Raw genomic sequence first — 23503 nt, forward strand, 5'->3', positions numbered from 1 at the left:
GGCCCCCATCCTCTAGGCAACTTACTGTACGCCTTTACACAATTACAGCAATTGGATCGTATTCTTTTCCTATTTAAATTGTTGTGGCTTCTGCTGTTGTTCGGTCCGTATGCAGGGGCCCCCGCACTTGTTCTTGCTCTTCCTCAGAAGGCGGTGATAATGTGGGACAGGCAGTGGCCGGACAGACAGCAAACATGGCGGCGGTCGTCAGGCAGTTGGGAGTAAGATGGTGTGGCCTCTGGAACAGCCGTGTCTCCCGAGCTCAGCTTGCTCTCTCCGTGTCTCGGTGCCTCCTGTCTACCGGGGTGAGTAACTTCCTGACCAAATGTTAAAATGACCCTGACCTGACACCGGGCTGAGGTTCCAGACCATCTTCAGCTGATTGGTCAGGAGAGGGGGTGGGAACCTGGGTCTGGCTAGTCAGTGGGTGTCTTAGCCTAAACATACAATCAGAGTTTTACTGTGATTCATAACGTGATATCATAACTTTATTAGATTTACTGATTGCTTCATTTTAACTTAACTCATAAGTTAACGAGACTTACTGATTGCTGCAAAACTTTAACTATGAGTAATTATATTCCTGTATTTTCTGCTTCATGACCAATAAATCATAATTTACACTTTACTGATTGTCATAATGTGTATATCGTAACTATTGATCGCTTAATAACTTAGAATTCCTAACCTTTTACTGTATTATTATATCATAACCTTACTAGGTGTGCTGATTGCTTCATGACATAACATAAACTTTACTTTTCTGTATTTTTAATTAATAACTTATAAATCCATAATTACTTTTTAAAACAAATTGTCTGTTAATAATTTGGAATGTGAATCCAAATCCCAGCACTCTAGTTGGGAATTTTGATTTCAGTTTATTTTCAGTATTTATTTATGCAGCGACAGTATCACTTTGTTCAACCTCCCTTTTTACCCTTGTGAAGGTGGTGGTGAGCCATCTTATTGAACTTCTGTAGTGTATGTGGTGCTTGTACATCTACATCCCTGGTCAGTAAGGAAATCCAGAATTTTGATGCAAGTACAGTGAGATATTTTCAAGTCAAGATGGCTTGTGGGTTGAATGAAAACTTTGAGGTGGGAGTCTTCCATGCACTGTCAGCTGTTGTTATTCCTCTGAAAGTGGAATCAGCCTCTATTTAAATGTGAATGTCCAGAAATTGCTATCAGTAATTCTGTGCTTCTCCATAAAGTGATTCATTTTCATGAGGAGAATGCAGAGTGGCAATATAAAATGAAGTTTACAGTTTTAAAATAGACCAGAGGGACCTGGAATAGCAGGGGTGTGTGAGCACATATGGGATCCTAGACTTCATAAATGCAGCATAGAGTACAAAGACAAGGAAGTTATGAGAAAGTTGAATGAGTTACTAGTTTGCAGTATTGTATCCAATTTTAGGCAACACACTTAAGGCATTAGATCAGATGTAAGAAAAGATCATGTTTCCAGGATGTGATTTTTGAGAAGATTTGTGGCTCAGGTTGACGTTCAAATTGTAAGATTGCTCGCTGAGCTGGTAGGTTTGTTCTCAGACGTTTTGTCACCAAGCTAGGTAACATCATCAGTGAGCCTCCAGTGAAGCGCTGGTGATCTGTCCCGCTTTCTATTTATGTGTCTTGGTCTCTTAGGGGAGTGATATCTTTTCTGATTTTTTTTTTCTCAGAGATCGATTTGGGCCCCATTTACCAATGTGTTTGTTGATGGAGTTCCGGTTTGATTGCTAGGCCTCTTGGAATTCCTGTGCGTATCACTGTTTTGCCTGTCCTAGGATGAATGTGTTGTCCCAGGCAAAGTGGTGCCCTTCTTCATCTGTGTGTAAGAATACTAGTGATAGTTGGTCATGTCTTTTGGTGGTTAGTTGATGTTCATATACCCTGGTAGCTAGTTTCCTGCCTGTCTGTCCGCTGTAGTGTTTATTGCAGTGCTTGCAGGGTATTTTGTGAATGACATTCGTTTTGCTGGTAGTTGGCACAGGGTCCTTTAGGTTCTTTAGTAGCTGTTTCAGTGTGTTGGTAGGTTTGTGGGCTACCATGATGCCAAGGGGTCAAACCAAACCCTGACATTAAAGTACACCTTCTGAAGTGCTACATAGGTTATTGTGGCTCAGGTCTCTGGAGTGAGGCTTGAACCCACAACCTGAAACAGGGGTGAGAGTGTTAAGCCTTGGCTCACTTTCTCTTGTAGCATGACGGTCATTTCATCTTCAATGTGCACAGCTCTTCAAAATAATTTGGATAATTTAAAAGTATTGTGATGAATGTGAACATTGGCTTGTTGTAATAGCCTGGAGCACATACGAGGTATGAATTATTTCTTTATTACAAAAGTACTAAAATTGACGGAACCGGTTTGTCTACTGCAGAAAATGTTTCACAAAAGAATGTAGGCGAGGATGAGACAGAAGACTACTTTGTTCTCTTGCAACATGTATTACGAGTTTGCATTTTCTTTTGGTCCCACATTGTTTGGAATCATCACTATTTAAGGATGCAAAATTGAGAGCTCTGTTCAATTCTACCTTCCCATGCTGTCTGGCTAGGTCAGTGCTTAGGCAAGTGTCATATTGCATATGTGACCTGGCTGTTCTGTGCAGCCATGTATGTTGCTCACTGGAACACAATGCACACATGCACAACTGCGTATTAGTCCCTAGCTCGTTACAGACAATGCAAAAAATATAACAGCAACTGGAATATGCACCTGTGACAAGAGATGATTTTGAATTTAAGTTTGAAGCCAAAATGAAATGTGAGAGAGAAACATAGCCATGAGTGAACTTGAATGTGTGGACAACTCTTATACTTATTCAGCAGGCACAAGACAGCAAGGAAGGCAGCTTGGGACACCTACCAATAATAATTCATGAACAACTTGCATTAACATTGTCCTTCAGCATAGCAAAGTTTTCTCAGGTTCACACAAAATGTGACAAGCAACGAGGGGGTATTAGGTCAGGTGATGAAAGAGTTGGTCAAAGATACAAGTTTTCATGAACATTTTTAACCAATGGAGTGAGAGGCAGAGTGGTTTAGGGAAAGAACTCCAGAGCTTAGGGCATAGGCAGCAGGAGGCATAACTTCCAATGGTGAACTATTGCAAATCCAGGGTCACGCAAGGGGCCAGAATTGATGAAATGTAGAGTTGCAAGACTGAAGAAGATTGCAAGGATTAGGAGGGGACAAGGTGATTGAGGTATTTGAAAGAAAAAAAAGGTATTTTTTTAAAAGGGAATGGAGGTTTTGCTAAAACTATGCAAGCCATTAGTCAGACCACAACTGGAAAACTGTGAGCCCCTTATCCAAAGAAAGATTTATTGGCTTTACAGGAAGTCCAGGGACTGATATCAGATATGGAGGGACTGTCCTTTTGAGGAGAGATTGAGTATGTTCGGCATGTACGCATTGGAATGTAGAAGAATGGGAACAATCCTAACAAAACATACAAAATTCTTAGGGGATTTAACACCGTAGATATGAAAAGACTATGTCTGCTATTAGAACCTCAGGCATAATCTTAGCGGGTATAATCTCAGATTAAGGGGTTGCAAATTAAAGAGAGGGATAACAAGAAATTTCTGCTGTCAGAGGGTAGTGGGCATGTGGAGTTGTTTACTGCAGAGGGCTATCGTGGCTGGATTTTTAAATATATTCAAGGCTGAGATGGACAAATTTTTAATCAGTAAGAGAATCATGAGCTATCAAGGCAAGAGAGTGGAGTTAAGGATCACTGCTTAGCCATGATCTCATTGAGTGAAGGAGCAGGCTAAATAGGCTGAATGGCCTTTTTCTGCTCCTACTTAAGATCATAAAATCTGGTCTTATGAAATGTTAGAGTCAGAATGCTGCAGGATCGTGAGTCAGTATAAATCAGAAAGCACAGGAGCTTTAGATCTGACATAAGTCAGACTGGACAACTTTCTTGTAAGTAGTAGTCCTGTGCATCCCCTCCACTGCTGTGCACTCTTTGCCTCAAGAGCTGACATGCTGGATTGAGGGGCATCGAGCAACAAACACCAAAACCCTTGCCCCAGATGAGGTATTTCAGTTCCTCCAGTTTAGAAGAATGTGTAGGGAATAAGTCATGGTAGATGCATCTGAGCATTCAGCAAGGGCAGCACTGGCCTGGCTGCGATACAGTCCACAGTCGAATAGCTGACCGACTGACTGATTCACATACAAAGGACATCAACATCTGAGTTATAGTGGACCTGAACAAATAGAATTAAATTCAGACATTCACAGGAGTGGATATAGGCAACTGGTAACAAAAAAATACAATGCATTTCTTACACATACACTAACGTTAGCAAGTCTTGTCTCCACCACCGTTTGCAATTGAGCAGAACTGCAAAAATCATACAGGATCAACAGAAATCCAATCTCTGAACAAGCTGATTAGACGAGTATTTGTACCTGGTATCGGAGGTACCTTGGTACCTTGGCTCAAGGTTATGTCTATTCTTGTATCCTTCAGTCCTTTTCCTGAATGTCACCTTTACTCCCAACTCCGAGTCAATAAACTTCAGCTCATGCCAAAGGTTTCAGCACGTATACGAGGGTGACACTTTGGTGGTGTACTGAGGGGGTACTGCATGTCAAGAATGCTATCTGTCAGAAAAGGCGTTGTTCTGAGACCCCAAAAGGATATAATGGATCCCCTAGCCCTATGGGATTTCTCCCATCAGCTGGTCAATACTTATCTCACAATCAGCATCATGATTTTACAGAGCTTGAAGTAGAGTACGACACACAAAGTAGAAATGGAAAAAACAACAAATTTGATACAAACAAGTTGTATATTTTAATATAATGCAGAAATTTTCCATTTAGTTGGTAAGATTGCTCAGTACTGATTATGAATATTGAGCTTTTAACGAAGTATTGTTTTACTTTATTCCACAAAAATCACAGATTAGAATTGTAGAACAGTTAAATAAAGAAGAACATTCAGCTCACTGTGCACATGTCAACTACTTGCAAGAGAAATTCACTTTTTCGATGGGGGCATGCAAAGCTTTTCTCTTCAAAATAATTATCCAACTCTGTCTTCAAAGCCAAGATTGATCCAGTCTCTTCCACAGTTCTAGATACAGCATTCCAATTAGTGCATGAAAAGGTTTCTCTTCATGTCATCATTGCTTCTTTTGCCAATAACTTTCATTAACCTTCCAGCATTGGGAACATTTTCCTCGGAGTCTTCCCGATTTAGAAATATGGGAAATAGGAGCAGAATGCGGCTATTTGGCCATCGAGCTCAGTCCAACGTTCAGTTTGATCATGCTGATACTGTAGCTTGATGCTCTACTCCTGCTCTCTCCAACTGACACGTTTAGCCTGTAGAAATGTTAAATAGTGTCTTGGACTCCACAGCCATCTGTTGTAAAGAATTCTATGAGTTCAGCATCCTCTAAGTAAATTTCTCCTCATCTCAGTCCAAAATTGCGATCAAATATCTTGCATTATGACCCCTTGTTCTGAAGCCCTTGCACTCAATCTGTGTAATCACTTTTAAATCTTCTATGAAATCACCTCTCATTCCTCTGAATTTCAGCACAGTCCACAAGTAAAATCTACCCAATCTCTTCTGATTTGACAAAAACTGCTGTTGCAGGAATCAGACTGGTGCACTTTCACTGCACTCCCCCATGGCAAGAGACCAAATCTGCACACAATGCTCCACTTGTAATCAAACTAAGACCCTGTACAGCTACAGTAAGACTTCTCTGCTCCTGCACACAAACCATCCTGCAATGAAGCCAACATAATGTTTTCCTTCCTAACTGCTTGCTGTACATGCATGTTGGCTCTCAGTAAACAGTGTAAAAAGGACACCCAGGCCCCTTTTCACATACGTCCCTATTCTATGACCATTCAAATAATACTCTGAATTCTGATATTTTTCTACCAAAATGAACAACTTCACATTTATCCACATTACCCAATTTCTCCAATCTATCTAATTTATATTTCCTAGTTCCTGCAAACATTCAGGTTGTAGGTTTGCTCGCTGAGCTGGTAGGTTTGTTCTCAGACCTCATCATCAATGAGCCTCCAGTGAAGCGCTGGTGTTTTGCCCCGTATTCTATTGATGCATCTTGGTCTATAAGGTGATATCATTTCTAGTTCTTTTTCTCAGAGGTTGGTAAATGGGGTCCAAATCGATGTGTTTGTGTTTTTTTGGAGTTCCAATTTGAATGCCAGGCCCCGAGGAATTCCCGCGCGTGTCTCTGTTTTTCATGTCTGAGGATGGATGTGTTATCCCAGTCGAAGTAGTGTTCTCCTTCATCTCTGTGTAAGGATACTAATGATAGTTGGTCATGTCTTTTGATGGCTAGTTGGTGTTTGTGTATCCTGTTAGCTAGTTTCCTGCCTGTCTGTCCAATGTAGTGTTTGTTGCAATCCATGCAGGGTATTTTGGTAAATGACATTCGTTTTGCTGGTTGTTGGTAAAAGGTCCTTTTGGTAAACCAAGGCCCCATTTACCCTCTTAGGTGTGTTATGAAGTTGAAGGCGTGTACCTTTTGAGAGAGTGAATGCTGCTTTTCACTGAGAGCTTACAAGCACCTGTCATATGACTGACTAGCAATCTGAGTGTACTGGAAAATTGAAAATATGTAACATTTGGCTGTGAAATAGATACCTGAGTTGGTTGCTGTTTTGACAACAATTCGAATCTAACCAATCAATTTAAATTATGCCCCAGGATACTAAAACCCAATTGATTTTGAATTAATTGTTCTTGCCAAACTTGAACCGATGAGACGATCTGATATTGGGCAGTATAAAAAGGCAGCGTCTAATTGTGTGCTGCTGAAAAAGCACAGTTGGTCAGGCAGCCTTTCCAGCACCACACACTTCGACTCTGATCTCCAGCGTTTGCAGTCCTCACTTTCTCCTAGTTAAGTATAAAAAGGCAGGCAGTTTGAAAGTCAGACAGAGTAACTGCCATTGAGACAGACCCAAATGCTCTCTACCAAAGGTACCTTTTCATATAAAAAATATTAAATTGATATTATTTTAGTTAAATAGTGGAATTTGGGAGTTCTCTGTTACTCATATTTTAACTTTTTTTGAAGCGAGGTGAGTTTTTCTGGGTAGAGTCATAGCAGAAGGGTTCACTACTGTGTCGTAACAGTTTGGGGGCTTGGGTCCATGATTTGGACAGGTTTAGACAGATCTGAATAGATTTGGGGTACAAAAGAGCCCAGCAGATTTAAACACTTGCCAATTAGTGTCCTAGATCTTTAAATAAAACATAGGTGAGATAAATTATTTAATTTCAGTTTCTTGTCGTTGGTTAAATTAAAAGTGAGAGAAATGGCTCTTAAGATTGCTAAAGAGGTTCTGGGGTTCGAAGACGATTCCCAAATTTGTCAAGAAAATTTAGAAAGACAGAAGAAGGACTTACTTTTAGAATTAGCAAAGAGGTTAGAATTGGGTCTAACCAGGGACAAAAGGAAAGCTGAAATTGTAACGGAGTTCATCAAACACTTGGATGTGTCAGAGAAACAGACAAGTGCAGTAGAGTTAGAAAAAAACCTAAATTACAATTGAGGAAAATGGAGTTAGAAGATAAAGGAAGAGAAAGAAGAGCCATGAGAGAGAGAGCGAAGAGAGAGAGCGAAGAGAGAGAGAGAGACACACAGACAAAGAGAGAGACAGAGACAGAGACAGAGAGAGGAATCTTAGCTGAGCAAAGAGAGAGAGAGAAGAAAGAGAATTTGAACTTCAGAAGTTACAAATTAATCAGAAAAGTCAAGTTAACAGGATGGAGATGAAGAGAGAAGATAGTGATGTATGCAAATATGTTAAAACATTGCCACATTTTGATGAGAAAGATGTCAAAATCTCCTTTACTTAATTTGAAAAACTGGTGAGGCAGATGGAGTGGTCAGAGAATTGTGGGTAATGCTCGTTCAGACTCAGCTGTTAAGCAGAGCTAGTGAGATGTTTGCAACTCTGTCAGATGAGGTTACGCAGATATAAACAGGCTATTTTGAGTGCTTGTGAATTGGTACCAGAAGCGTATAGACAGGGGTTCAGAAACATAAAGAAGGTCAGACTTGTGCTGAGTTCAAAAGAATTAAACATAGTAATTTTGATAGATGGGTGCAGGCCTTAAAAATAGGTAAAACCTATGAGGCTGTAAGAGATTATTCTGCTGGAGGAGTTTTAAAAACTCACTTCCAGAGATGATAAGAATTCATGTGGATGAACAGAAAGTTCAAGAAGTGAGAAGAGCAGCAGAGATGGTAGATGTATATGTATTGGTGCATAAGGCAAAATTTAACTTCTGGCAAGAATTTCATCCTGTGAAGGATAGAAATTGGCAGAAGGGGAGATTCTACACTACGAAGAGTAGAGCACACTGGTAATTCTTTACCACAGGCTAAAAAAGAAGCCCAAGACGGTGGAAAGGAGGTGAAAGGCCTCGGGTGTTTTCAACTGTAATGGAGTGGGACACAGAAAATTATAGTGCCACTGGTTTAAGAAGGGCACTAGGGAAAGTGTTTTCACTGCCAGAAAGTGGGACACCTAAAGTCACAGTGCTGGTCATTAAAGAGAGGCAGTGTAGGAAAAGATGTAAAAGAGACAGAGCCAGTGGCATTATTGAAAGTAGTAAAGGAAACCCCAAAAAAAGTTCAGGAGCTGCAGGAGAGTGCACAGCCTGAGCAGGGGCTGGGTATGGAGTTAGTGCCTGATCTCTATAAAGACTTCACCTCTGTGAGAGAGTGGTAATTTGTGGGATCGATGGACAGAAGTTTAGCATTCCCCTATGTAAAAGCAGGTTGGAGTGCCAACTCAAGACTGGGGAAGTAACAATGGGAGTGATTGACAGAGTCTGGATTAGTGGTGCTGGAAGAGCACAGCAGTTCAGGCAGCATCCACGGAGCAGCGAAATCGACGTTTCGGGCAAAAGCCCTGACAGAGTGTCAGTTCCAGGAATACAGTTTATTCTTGGGAATGATTTAGCACGATCCAAGGTGGGAGTGATACCCCTTGTTGTGGAGAAGCCAAAGAAACACCAGGGAACTGAGGAGTTAAAAGAAAAATACCCTGGAATTTTCCCTGACTGTGTACTAATAAGATCCCACTATCATAAGTCACAGCAAGAAGCAAAGACTAAAGAGAAAGATGAGTTGAGGTTCAGTTAGCGGGCACCCTGTTTGATGTAATGGTGTGGGAAAAACCTGCGGGTCAGGCAGAAGTGTTTAATCCTGAAAGGCTAATGAATTTACAACAGAAAGAGGAGACAATAAAAGATATATATGTGGACGCACACTCAGAAAAGGAGTCCGAATGTATTCCTGAGCGTTATTATCTTAAAGATAGAATCCTAAGATGAAAATGGAGACCAACAGCAGGTTAGTGCAGAGGAGAAATAGGGAGAAGTGCACTAGATTGTGTTGCCGGTAGCATACAGACAGGATGTGCTATGGGTAGTGCATGGATTACCAGTAGGAGGTCACCTTGGTGTGAGGAAGACTCCGGCTAAGGTACATAAGCATTTCTACTGGCGTGGAATGCACAAGGATGTGGTTAACTTTTGCCGTATGTGTCAGGTGCTGTTTACCTAACTCACCAACCCAATTTAATCTCTTCCTCACCTCAGGTACATAACCCAAGAGTGAGATCTCTGATTTTCGTCAATTTCTCTTTAATTAATTTCACAGGCCCTCTCTCTTCATGTCTGAATTTTAACCCAAAGGGAGTCAACTGAGTAGATTCACTTGGGGAATCTCTAATGGCAAATATTACAAATGGGATATCTTTATCCCAATCATTCGGGTAATTCTTAGTACGCTCTTCACATGGTCTTCAGGGTCTGATGCCACCTTTCCAAAGCTCCTGGGATTCAGGATGGTATGCACTTGATTTAAAGTGCTGCATGCTTAAACTATCCATGACTTCCTTAAACAGCCCATGACTTCCTTAAACAGCCTAAAATTACACCCTCGCTCTGACTGAATCTCTCTGGATAGCCCATACCGCGTGAAGAAAGCTACTAACTCCTCTACCATCCTTGTTGCCTTAATACTCCATAATGGAATTGCCTCTGGAAATCTGGTAGACACATCCATTATGGTTAACAAGTACTGGTCCCCACTTTTGGTTTTAGGGAAGGGACCTGCACAATCAATTATAACTCGCATGAAAGGCTCTTCGAATGTGGGGATTGGCAACAAAGATGCTAGTTTTATTACTGCCTGTATGTATTGGGTATGTCATGTGAATATGTTGAAACCTTATTATATGAGTGACAGAGAACTCCCAAATTTGGTTTAATTAACAGAAGGGTTCACCACTGTGTTGTAACAGGTGGCTGTAACAGATGCCATGGCAGTGTTTGAATCTACAAGGAGAAATCCCTTTGATCTGTTGAGCAATTCTGTTCTTTCGGTTCAACCACAGAACCTCCCCTTTGTTTGCAGAGTACCGCAGACGCATCCCCTAGAGTGCTGAATCTGTGGCAGACCTCTTTCAGATGGCCCTCACTGTTAACTTTAGCATCTAGCATCCATCTCCATTACCACTATGTCAGGCCTGGTCACATAGCATAGTATGATGGTGGCAGTGGCTGAGTTCCCAGAGAACCAGCTCAAATAGACACAAAGGTCCAGTTCGGTGGTACCATGCTGACTGAATCACTCCCCTCCCTTCCTGGCCCCCTCTCTCACAGCCTGCAGCTTCTGGTTTTAATGCGTTGGGAATTCCGGCTTTGGATTCCTGGTCTACCCTCAGTGCCTCAGGCTGCTATAGGACCCTAGCCTCTCTCTTGGCTCTCCAGTGTAGCCATGAATGGATCACATACATGCACCGCTGGGCCGAGGAGTGGCAGATGGCATTGAATTTAGATAAATGTGAGGTGCTGCATTTGAAAAGGCAAATCAGGGTAGGACTTGTACACGCAATGGTAAGGCCTTGGGGTGTGTTGCTAAACAAAGAGACCTTGGAGTGCTGGTTCATGGTTCCTTGAAAGTGGAGTCACGACAGGATAGTGAAGAAGGCATTTGGCACACTTGTCTTTAGTATCATGAATTGAGTATAGGAGTTGGGAGCCATGTTGTGTGGCTGTACAGGACATTGGTTAGGCCACTTTTGGAATATTGTATTCAATTCTGGTCTCCCTCCTATCAGAAGGATGTTGTGAAACTTGAAAGGGTTCAGAAAAGATTTACAAGGATGTTGCCAGTGTTGGACTGTTGAAGCTGCAGGGAGAGGCTGAGTAGGCTGGGGTCTGGAGTGTCGGGGCCTGAGGGTGACATTATAGAGATTTATAAAATCATGAGGGGCATGGATAGGATGAATGTTTAAGGTCTTTTCCCTAGGGAAGGGGAGTCCAAAAATAGAAGGCATTAGGTTTAACGTGAGAGGGATAAGGTTTAAAAGGAACCTCAGGGACATCTTTTTCATACTTTGTGGTGTGTGTATGGAATGAGCTGCCAGAAGAGGTGATGAAGGCTGGTACAATTACAGCTTTTAAAAGGCATCTGGATGGGTATATGAATAGGAAGGACTTAGAGGGATATGTGTGAAATGCTGGTAAATGGGACTAGATTAATTTAGGATATCTGGTTGGCATGGACAAGTTGGACCAAAGGCTGTGTTTCCGTGCTGCATAGCTCTGACTCTATTTTGCCAGATCTGTTATGGGTTTGCAGCAATTTCTCGTTTTGCTTAAGATTTATGGAGTTGAAAAGGTATTTGCAGAAAATGTCTTTCCCCTTGTGGGAAAGTTTAGGATTAGAGGACATAATCTCAGAGTAAAGGATCATCCACTTGAGGCAGAGGTGAGGAGGAATTTCTTCTTTTAGAGGGAATCAAATTTGTGGAATGTTTTATTGCAGAGGGCTAGGTTGCTAAGCATATTCAAGGCTGGTGTAGATTTTTTAAAATTAGTGAGGGAATCAAGGGTTATGGAGAAAAAGCAGCAAAGTGGAATTGAGGATGACCTGATCAACCATGATCTCATTTAGTGGCAGAGAATACTTAATGCACTGAATCGCTTTCTTCTTCTCCTGAGTCATAGAGATATACAGCACGGAAACAGATCTTTGAATCCAACTCATCCATGTCAACCAGATGTCCTAATCTAGTCCCATTTGCCAGCACTTGGTCCATATCCCTCAAACCTTTCCTATTCACCTATCTGTCCAGATGCCTTTTAAATGTTGTAATTGTACCAGCCTCCACCACTTCCTCTGGCTGCTTATTCCATACATGCACCACCCTCTGTGTGAAAAAGTTGCCCCTTAGGTCCCTTTTATATCTTTCCCCTCTCCCCCTAAACCTATGTCCTCTATTTCTGGACTTCCCCAACTCGGGGAAAAGACCTTGTCTGTTTATCCTATCCATGCCCCTCATGATTTTATAAACCTCCATAAGGTAACCCCTCAGCTTCCAATGCTGCAGGGAAAACAGCCCCACCTATTCAGTCTCTCCCTATAGCTCAAATCCTCCAAGCTTTTGCAACATCCTTGTAAATCTTTTCTGAACCCTTTCAATTTTCACAACATCCTTCCGATAGGAAAGAGACCAGAATTCTAGTGGTCTTCTGTGTTTTGAATAAGGATGCCTGTCTTGCTGTCCTGACCAATATTGATCCCATACCAACATGGTGTTTGAAGAAAGGGATTATGTGATCCACTACCTTATTGGTGTTTTTGGTAGCTTGGTGTGTGCAAACTGGCTGCAGTATCTCTTCCATTAGCACTTCATTGACTGAAATGTGCTGTAGGATATCCTGAGGTGCTTACTGCAAAAAACATAGCTGTTTGAAAGAACAAAATCAGATTAGTTTTATAGACTTCTCTTTCTTTCATTCTCAAGTACATCCAGTTTTCTTGTGGAAGTGACTACTATATCTGTTTTCACTAGCATTTCAGTTGGCGCATTCCACACAATAGCCCCATATTTCAATTCAAAAAATCATCTCTTTCTTTCATTTTCTTCCACTCACTACCTTAAACTTTTGTTCTTTAGTTACTGATGCTTATTATTCTATTCATCCACGGGTTATGGAACATTGCAAACAAGGCCAGCATTTATTGCCCATACTTAATTGCACTGGCGAAGATGATGGTGAGCTGTTTTCATGGACCGCTCCAGTCCTTGGGGTATAGGGATACCCACAGTACTGTCTGGAGTGCACTTCCAAAATTGGATCTAGTAACGACGTGAAGGAATTGTACTATACTTACAATTCAGGATGGTGTTTGGCTGAAAGACCAAGTTGCAGGACTCAGTGTTCCCATGCATTTGCTGTCTTTGTCCTTCAGGATGGTGGAGGTTGTAGGTTTGGAATGTGCTGTCGGGAGAACCTTAATGTGTTATCTCAGTGCATCTTGTACATGATATATACTTCTGCCGACGTGTCAGTGGTGAGGTGAGTAAAAGTTGAAGTTGGTGGCTGAGTTATTAACAAAGTAGGCTGCTTTTTCATTGTGCCAAGTTTTTTGAGGTTTGGTGGAGTTGCACCCATCCAGTCTGGTGGAGAACATTTCATCACACTCCTGATTTGCACCTTTTAGATGAAGAACAGGCGTTGGAGAGACAGGAGTTGAGCTACATGCTGTGGAATAACTACCCTCTGCTCTTGCAGCCACAGTCATTTATATGACTTGACCAGTTCAGTTTCTGGTCAGTGATAAATTCCTGACAGTGAGGTTTCAGCAATGGCAGTGCAATAACTGGTCAAAACCAATGCTTAGATTGTCTTTTGTTATAAGTGATTATTCCATGGCACTGTATGGTGTGAATGTTTCTTGTATTCTTTTAATCAGACCAAGTCTGGATGCTGTCCAGGTTTGCTGCCATTGGACATGGGCTTTCTCAGTACCGGAAGAGTTGCAAATGGTGCTGGACGTTGTACAATCATTATTGTGCATTTACTATAATCAAATAATGCTCGCTATTTGGAACACCATTAGCTCTCTCCTTTAAGTTCAGTGTGAGGAGAAAGAAAATTCCCAACTTGTCTAATCTATTTGCACAACCAAAGATTCTCATTATTGGTACCATTAATAGAATAGTTACAACACTGAAGGGGGCCATTCAGCCCATCATATCTGTATTGGCCCTCTGAAGTAACTGACAGAGCGCCTCTGCCCTATTTGGTTACAATTTTACATGCCCATCTTTGATTCTGAGTCATCTAGTCAACATTCAACATTACCTCACTCTAAGTTGGCTTCCCAATCTTGATTGTTTCGACACTGGACTGCTCTATTTCCTTTTCTATAACTAACCAAACTTTATAATACAATGATAACTGCCCCTAAATGTTCCCCAACTAACACTTGATAAGTTTGGCTCATTCTCACTAGTTCAACACTGCCTACTTTCTTGTTGGTTTGGAAATATACTGCAATGGAAAATGCTTCTGAATGCAGGGAAGGTCTTGGCCCTTCTTGCTATTACTATCCCAGTTCATATTTGGTAATTAAAGACCCAAATCATTACAACTTTATTGTTGTGACTTTTTGTAACATCCTTGCAAGCTTGTTCGCCTACAGCTTTCCTAATAATAGGTGGTCTATAGATTACACTAACTACTTTTTCACTAGATTGATCCCAGAGAGGTGGGGTGTGTCGTATGAAGAGATATTGAATAGTTTAGGCCTATACTGTCTGGAATTTAGAAGAATAGAGTCATAGGGTCATAGAGGTGTACAGCATGGAAACAGACCCTTCGGTCCAATCCATCCATGCCGACCAGATATCCCAACCCAATCTAGTCCCACATGCCAGCACCCGGCCCATATCCCTCCAAACCCTTCCTATTCATATACCCATCCAAATGCCTTTTAAATGTTGTAATTGTACCAGCCTCCACCACATCCTCTGGCAGCTCATTCCATACATGTACCACCCTTTGCGTGAAAAAGTTGCCCCTGAGGTCTCTTTTATATCTTTCCCCTCTCAGCCTAAACATATACCCTCTAGTTCTGGACTCCCTGACCCCAGGGAAAAGACTTTGTCTATTTATCCTATCCATGCCCCTCATAATTTTGTAAACCTCTCTAAGGTCACCCCTCAGCCTCCGACGCTCCAGGGAAAACAGCCCCAGCCTGTTCAGCCTCTCCCTGTAGCGCAGATCCTCCATCCCTGGCAACATCCTTGTAAATCCTTTCTGAACCCTTTCAAGTTTCACAACATCTTTCCGATAGGAAGGAGACCAGAATTGCACGCAATATTCCAATCGTGATCTAACCAATGTCCTGTACAGCCGCAACATGACCTCCCAACTCCTGTACTCAATACTCTGACCAATAAAGGAAAGCCTTCTTCACTATCCTATCTACCTGCGACTTCACTTTCAAGGAGCTATGAACCTGCACTCCAAGGTCTTTTTGAATGAGGGGAGATCAAATTATGTATCAAGATAATAAAAGGATAAAATAGAGGTGGAGTGGATGCTTATTCTTTTGGAGCATTCTTGGCTGAGGGTTGGCAAATTTAAAACCGGGTTGAGGAGAAACTACTACTCCCAAAAGGTTGTGAATCTGTGGAATTCGCTACCCCAAAGTGCAGTGCATGCTGGGACAGTGAGTAAATTTGAGGAGGAGTTAGATAGATTTGTAATTGGTAATGGGTTGAAGGGATATGGGGAGAAGGCAGGAAAATGGGGCTGAGGAGCATATCAGCCATGACCGAATGGTGGAGCAGGCTAAGTGGGCCGAACGGCCTACTTCCGCTCTGATATCTTGTGAACTTTTTTATGTTCCTTGGCTCTAGTCAAATTGAAATGTCCTTGATACCTCTGGGACATCCTATCTCTCTGATGATTTTCCCAATTAGTTGTGCCACCTGTCTTCTTTACTTTCCTTTTCTGATTGCCTGGTTGTCAGGAATGTTTAATACCCAGTCTTGCTCTTTGTGAGGCATGTGCCTGTTATTGCCATCACATCATATTTTCACATGGCTATCTGTGATTGAAACTTGCTGATCATATTTACCATACTCAGTAAATTCATGCACATACATTACAGTCCTAATTAAGTGATGAAGGGCTTATGCCTGAAATGTCAATTCTCCTCCTCCTCGGATGCTGCCTCCCTGCTGTGCTTTCCCAGTAACACACTCTCGAGCCCTCGTTAAGAACTTTATACTTTCACTGTTAGGCTGATCCCAACTAATGTCTTACTGTTTCCCACCTTTTGGCACGCCCTGTCTCATAAGTTGATCGTTTCAGAACCATAGCATCATAGAATCCCTCAAGTGTGGAAACCGGGCATTCAGCCGAAGAAGTCCACAATGACTCTCCAAACAGCATCCCACCCAGACCCACCTCCTTACCCTATTCCTGTAATTGCATTTTCCCAAGGCTAGTCCACCTAACCTACACACCCCTGGACACAATGGGCAATATAGAATGGTCAATCTACCTAAGCTTTGTTGGCTACACAGAACAGTCGATTTTCCGTAATTACACCAGCACCACTCCCCACCTCTTCCTCCGCTACATTGATGACTGCATTGGCGCCACCTCATGCTCTTGCGAGGAGGTTGAGCAATTCATCAACTTCACCAACACATTCCACCCTGACCTTTAAATTTACCTGGACCATCTCTGACACCTCCCTCCCCTTTCTAGACCTCTCCATCTCCATTAATGACGACCGACTTGATACCGTCATTTTTTACAAACCCACCAACTCCCACAGCTACCTGGATTACATCTCTTCCCACCCTACCTCCTGCAAAAATGCCATCCCGTATTCCCAATTCCTCCGCTTCCACTGTATCTGCTCCCAGGAGGACCAGTTCCACCACAGAACACACTAGATGGCCTCCTTCCCAATTGGTTAAAGATGCCCTCCAAAGCATCTCGTCCACATCCCGCATCTCTGCCCTCAGACCTCACCCCTCCAACCGTAACAAGGACAGAACGCCCTAGGTGCTCATCTTCCACCCTACCAACCTTTGCATAAACCAAATCATCCGCCGACATTTCCGCCACCTCCAAACAGACCCCACCACCAGGAATATATTTCCCTCCCCACCCCTTTCTGCCTTCCGTAAAGACCGTTCCCTCCATGACTACCTGGTCAGGTCCACGCCCCCCTTCAACCCACCCTCCCATCCTGGTACCTTCCCCTGCCACCACAGGAATTGCAAAACCTGTGCCCACACCTCCTCCCTCACCTCCATCCAAGGCCCTGAAGGAGTCTTCCACATCCATCAAAGTTTTACCTGCACATCCACTAATATCATTTATTGTATCCGTTGCTCCCGATGCCGTCTCCTCTACATTAGGGAGACTGGACGCCTCCTAGCAGAGCGCTTTAGGGAACATCTCCGGGAGACCCGCACCAATCAACCACACCGCCCTGTGGCCCAACATTTCAACTGTCCCTCCCACTCTGCCGAGGACATGCAGGTCCTGGGCCTCCTCCACCACCAGACGCCTGAAGGAAGAATGCCTCATCTTCCGCCCAGGAACACTTCAACCCCAGGGCATCAATGTGGACTTCAACAGTTTCCTCATTTCCCCTTCCCCCACCTCACCCTAGTTCCAAACTTCCAGCTCAGCACTGTCCCCATGACTTGTCCTACCTGCCTATCTTCTTTTCCACCTATCCACTCCACCCTCCCCCCTCGACCTATCACCTTCATCCCCTCCCCCACTCACCTATTTATACTCTATGCTACTTTCTCCCCATCCCCACCCTCCTCTCACTTATCTCTCTACCCTTCAGGCTCTCTGCCTGTATTCCTGATGAAGGGCTTTTGCCCGAAACGTCTTACTGCTCCTCGGATGCTGCCTGAACTGCTGTGCTCTTCCAGCACCACTAATCCAGAATCCACCTAAGCTGCACATCTTTGGACTTTGGGAGGAAACCGGAGCACCTGGAGGAAACCCACACAAATGTGCCATGGTGGTCACCTCTGTGATAAAAATTGCCTGGTGTGGCTCAGGAATCCCACTCTCGCAAGGCCATCGCTGATGCATTTGCTGCAGAGGAAGACAGGAAGCTGAGAGGGTGTGTCATTTGCTGGCCTCTGTTTTCTCTGGACCCTCTTTATGCCTCACTGGGTAAAGAGGAGATCACACTGAGCAGCTTCAGCAGGCAGCCAGTTTTCTTCAGCAGCTTAAATAGTCAAATGACTTAGTGAGATTGATGAAGGCAATATATTAGATCACAGCACTTCTCTTGCAGCTGCTCGACTGAAAAGGTCATGTCACTTGTAGATCGTTCAGTTCTGAAATTTCCACTGGTGTTCAGCTTGGATATGCAGTTGACGAGGGCAACATTCTTTTCCCACAATGCTCAGCAGGGAGGTGTTTCCATAATTGTTGCAGTCAGTATAGACACCCTTGTACTTGTACAGGGTTACAATTTTGCATCTCCCTATACAAGAACAGGGAGACACTACGCTCCCTGTGACGCCATGCTCTCCCTTGTAGAGTCTGAGCAGTTTGTGGAGATGCTGCAGGTGTGCTAGTTTCCTGAGTTCAGGCAACATTGAAGCAGGACTTGAAACAAACATATCAATAGCTTCGCTAAGCTCCTCCACTGGGTTCTATATCTAACTCTACCATGAGAGTAAGACAGCATTATTATGGTATTGAGGATCTCCTCAGTAACATTCTCCCTAGAATACGAGAATGGACCACTTGGTTTCAGTGACGGGTTCCAGCACAATGATTGTAGCCTCAGATCAGTCAACACTGTCCTGCCCTTGCTACCATATTTTGAGAGTGTAGTATTGTACATTTTGTCTCAAAGTATATAGATGTACAGCATGGAAACAGACCCTTCGGTCCAACTCGTCCATACCAACCAGATATCCCAACCCTGTCTAGTCCCACCAGCCAGCACCTGGCCCATATCCCTCCAAACCCTTCCTATTCATATACCCATCCAGATGCCTTTTAAATGTTGCAATTGTACCAGCCTCCACCACTTCCTCTGGCAGCTCAGTATGTTCCATTTTTTTTTCCTGCACTGTTGTGTGAGAACATCTGCTCAGTTGCGTCACAGACTGTTAAATTATATCTGGATAGACAAAGTGACTGGCTGATATTGATATGAGGATGACATTTCTGCTTTGAATGACAGAACTTTGTGTTTGCTCTGTTGAGTGACCTGACATCACAGTCAGCAATCATGTGTGTTCAGCAAGCTGTTCAGAAAGTCATGTCTGATGAACAGATCTAGTTGGTGTCAGTGAATCTTGGATGTCTTCAGGACACCTTATGGCACATTTTGTTCTGAAAAAAAGTTTGGTTACTCAAAGCTCATGGTAGCAGCAAAGCTAAAGTAGTTTCTGTCAGTCCTTTTTTATTCTTCACAGACTGTGTAGTTCGAGGCAGAAGGGATATGCACCACCGAGGATTTTAAAATGTGAATATACATACGAATTAGGAACATGAGAAGGCTCTTCAAGTCTGCTTCACCATTCTAAAGATGATGGTTGATCTGATTACTCCACATTCCTGCCTATCTCTGATAGCGCCCTTTTGTTTAAGACCCTGTCTCCCACTGCTTAAAAATATTCAAAGATTCTGTTTCCATCTTTTTTTAATACATTTTTATTGAAAAATTGATTTTTTAATATTACAACAAATACAAAACAATACAAAGAACACCAAAAAAAGTTAAAAATCCAAACCGTCCTCCTGTACAAATGTATAAATCTGTATAGAAAAATATATGTATTTAAAAAGCTCCAACTAACTACTTAAATAAATAATAACCAATAACAAACAAATAAATAATAATAACAAAACACTCTCTCTTGAATATCGAGAGCATTAGTTTTCACATATTCATACGTTTGCAACTCCCCCCTCTGGATATTGGACTTGTAAAGCACAATCGTTAAGGCTATATAAAAGCCCTTGTTAGTGTGGCAGATAAATCTGTGTCCAGGTATTCCAAAAAGGGCTGCTATTTCTTATAGAAATTCTCAGTCTTGTGGTGTACCATACTGGTGAGAAAATCCAAGGGGATATGCTCCATATCAATCTTCCGCCAACCTGACAGGCCTGGGGGGGTTTCGGATACCCAACCTAACAAGATATTCTTTCTTGCGCAGAAAGTGAGGATGTTGAAAAGTTTTTACTTACGCACATCTACAGGGAGCACACTGGGCAGGCTAAGAAGAGAGATCGGGTCCTTCTCCACCCTTACACCCAAAATCCCCTCCATTGCAGCCGCCACAGCGCTCCAGTAAGTTTGAAGCTTACCACAGGACCAGAGACAATGGGTAAGATTGCCCTTACCAACCTTACACTTGGGGCATGTTGAAGACACCCCTGGTTTAAATTTTGATAAATGATCCGGAGCCAAGTGGACCCTGTAGAGAATCTTCAACTGTAAAGCATGGGTCCTATTGCAAATTGATATCTTTCTTGCATTTTCCCAAAAATCTTCCCATGCCTCTGAGGAGACCTCAATGCATATCTCTCTCTCCCATACCCTGCAGAGTCAATCAAACTCATCTGAGGGGGTGCACTACAATTAATGATATCAATTGCTGACAGAAAGTGTACTCTTACCACTTAACACCCTCCTCTTTATGTCAGATTTGTAGGGATCCCTAAAATCCCTAACTTGAAAAAAACGAAAGAGGTCCCAGTTAGCTCGTATTTTCATGCTAACTGATCAAAGGACATCATTGTGTCTCCCTTCAATAAATCGCCCATGCAAGACACACCCCTAGATGCCCAATGTTTGAATCCTGAATCTATCATCCCTGGTTGAAAACCCGACATGCCCACTATAGATGGAAGAGAAGATGTTTTGCCAATTTTGCCTTCCCTCTGCCAAATTGCCCTCCGTGCTTTAACAGTAAAGATAACTATTAGGATATGGCAATATTCCCTAACTGTCCTAATTTTGTCCAAAAGCAGCAAACTGGTAAGGGGCCACCCTGCCGGAGAGGTTTTGATATCTAACCATATTGAAAGAAGATCCCCACAAGCCCAACCACTCACGCAATATAAAAGCAAGCTTAGTTAATAGTTTTTAATGTCCGGGAGATCCACTCCCCTCAATCTGTGAGGCAACTGCAGTTTAGCTAATTAAGATGCCAAATAAAAGAGCTGAACCAGCCGTTCAGTCTCCCGAACGTTTGCTTATCGAAAATCAGGAGAAGCATCCGTATAGGGTACAACAAATGGGGGAGAATATTCATCTTAATAAGTGCTATCTGACCTAACCATGAGACCGTAAGCGCCTCCCGTCTTTGAAGATCTTGTTTGATTTTATCGAATAATTGAACAAAATTAGCTTTGAGCAATCGATCAAGAACTGGCGTGATGACCTTGCCTAAAACCCTCTGTGACCACTTAAATGGGAATCGATATTCGCCCTCAAGACCTAGCAACTTCGTAAGACCACCCATAGGCATAGTGTCTGATTTTGCAAAATTAATCTTGTACCCCGAAAAGATGCCAAATGTGCTGATGCATTGTATCAGGCAAGGCACCAAAATTGCTGGATTTGACAAAAAAATGAGGACATCATCCGCGTGCAATAAAATCTTATGTAATTTTGACCCCACTTCTGAAGCTGATATATCAGGATCCTTATGAATGGCCTCTGCCAATGGTTCAATCACCAATGTAAAAAAACAATGGTGAAAGGGACCAGCCCTGCCGGCTACTCCTAAAAATGTTAGGGCCACTCAACTCCGTTAAATGCCTTCTCTGCATCTAGAGAAATCACCAATCCCTCTACTGACTGTTAATCACATGTTTGAATTACATTCAGCAGCCTCCTAACACTATTGGAGGATCTATGAATCCCATCTGTTCCTCTTTAATAATTTAAAGTAACACAGTCTCCAGCCTTAACACAAGAATCTTAGAGAGGATTTTGAAGTCCACATTCAAGAGTGAGATGGGTCTGTACAAAGCACAGTCTTCCAGGATCTTCCTTTTTTTAAGAATAAGTGATGGCGGGAGACGATCATGACTGTATGAGTCGTTGAACATGTTGAGCATCAGGCCTGACAATATGTTTATAAATTCCTTATAGAATTCACTGGGAAGTCCATCAGGATTGGGCACCTTTCCACTCTGAAGCTGCTTCACAGCCTCCTGCAGCTTGCTCTGATAAGGGGGCATTGAGAAAAGACTCTTGTTTGGGATCATGCCCGGGAGCACCAGATTCTTGAAAAAGGACTCCATCTTGCCTCGCCCCTCCTCACAACTCTCAGATTGTTATAACTTAGAGTAAAATCTCTGGAATGCTGCATTAATCTTTTTGGAATCACATGTTAGGTTTCCCAGACCCTTCCCTAATCGATGTACTGGCTTGAGGGGTGCTCTTTTTCCTGGTGAGATATGTTAGGTACTTGCCCAGTCTGTCACCATGCTCATATAGCTTTTGCTTTGCGAAAGTAAGCTCCGTCTTTGCTGTCTGCGTGAGCACGGAATTCACTGCAAACCGCAGCGCCATAATCCTCTGTAGCTTGACCAACGAGAGCCTGTCAAAGTAAGCCTTCTCGGCTGCTTTCAACTGTACTTTGAGGAGACGTCGCTGTTCGCCCTTTTGCCGCTTCCTACTAGTACAGTAGGAGATAACTAACCCCCGGCATAGGCTCTGGCAGTTTCCCAAAGGACAGATGGGCTACTAACTGAGCCTGAGTTAATGTCTAGGAATGCCTGAAATTCCCCAGAGAAGTGCTCCACAAGCTTATTATCCTTAAGGATAAAGGGATCCATTTGCCAGTGCCTCAGGCCTTAATCTTAACCAACAGGTACACTAGGGCGTGATCGGAGATGGTAATATTACCAATCGTACAAGACGCTACCAAGTCCAGGGTTGCCACGGGGGTCAGAAAAAAAACATTAATCCTGGTGTGATATCTGTGTGGGTTGGAAAAAAACATAAAATCCCTACCTATAGGATGGAGACGCCTCCAGACGTCCACCAACCCTAACTCCACACAGATCCATTAATTGTTTCGTTTTTACAGAGGGTATCAGGGGACCTTTGGGCAACCTGTCTACTGTGGGATCCATGAGACAATTAAAATCTCCCCCTTTAATGCCAGGACTCGAGACTGATCAATTTGGAGAACACATCTACCAGAAATTTGAGGGGATGGACCGGAGGGCAATAAGCATTTAAAACACCATGTTCTTCCCCATTTATCAGGGCTTTGAGAATTACAAACCTCTCGTGTGTGTCTTTAATACACTCTAGTAGCTTAAATGGAGGTTCCTCCGAACCAGTAGAGCCACTTGCCTACTCCTGGTATTAAAAGATGAAAAGTAAACCGATCAAAGCCATTCTGCTGTTGTTTCAAATGCTCCCTATCATCCAAGTGTGTCTCCTGTAACAAAGCAATATCCACCTTTCCCTTTCTAAGACTCGAAAGTACCTTCTTCCTCTTAATTGGTGAGTGACTCCCCTTGATGTTCCAGGTACACCATTTAATCAAGTCATTAGCCATAACTTTCTGTAGTAACATTTAGATTCCAGAGAGGAGGAACTTGAACCACAAACCGCCGAGCCGT

The 23503-nt window shown here is 42.8% G+C and overlaps 1 protein-coding gene across 1 annotated transcript in view; it reads left to right on the plus strand.

The window, feature by feature from the left end:
- Positions 1-29: 29 nt before the first annotated feature.
- bckdha (branched chain keto acid dehydrogenase E1 subunit alpha) overlaps positions 30-23503 on the plus strand; it is a 70146-nt gene continuing 46672 nt past the window's right edge. The window contains exon 1 of the mRNA XM_043680936.2: positions 30-305. Coding sequence (XP_043536871.1) covers positions 195-305 — 111 coding nt within the window. The 5' untranslated portion in view covers positions 30-194. The remainder of the gene's footprint in view (positions 306-23503) is intronic.

The sequence above is a fragment of the Chiloscyllium plagiosum genome, unplaced genomic scaffold (assembly GCF_037043375.1).
Source record: "Chiloscyllium plagiosum isolate Xiang-an unplaced genomic scaffold, Cpla_swu_hap1 HiC_scaffold_47, whole genome shotgun sequence".
Lineage (NCBI taxonomy): Eukaryota > Metazoa > Chordata > Chondrichthyes > Orectolobiformes > Hemiscylliidae > Chiloscyllium > Chiloscyllium plagiosum.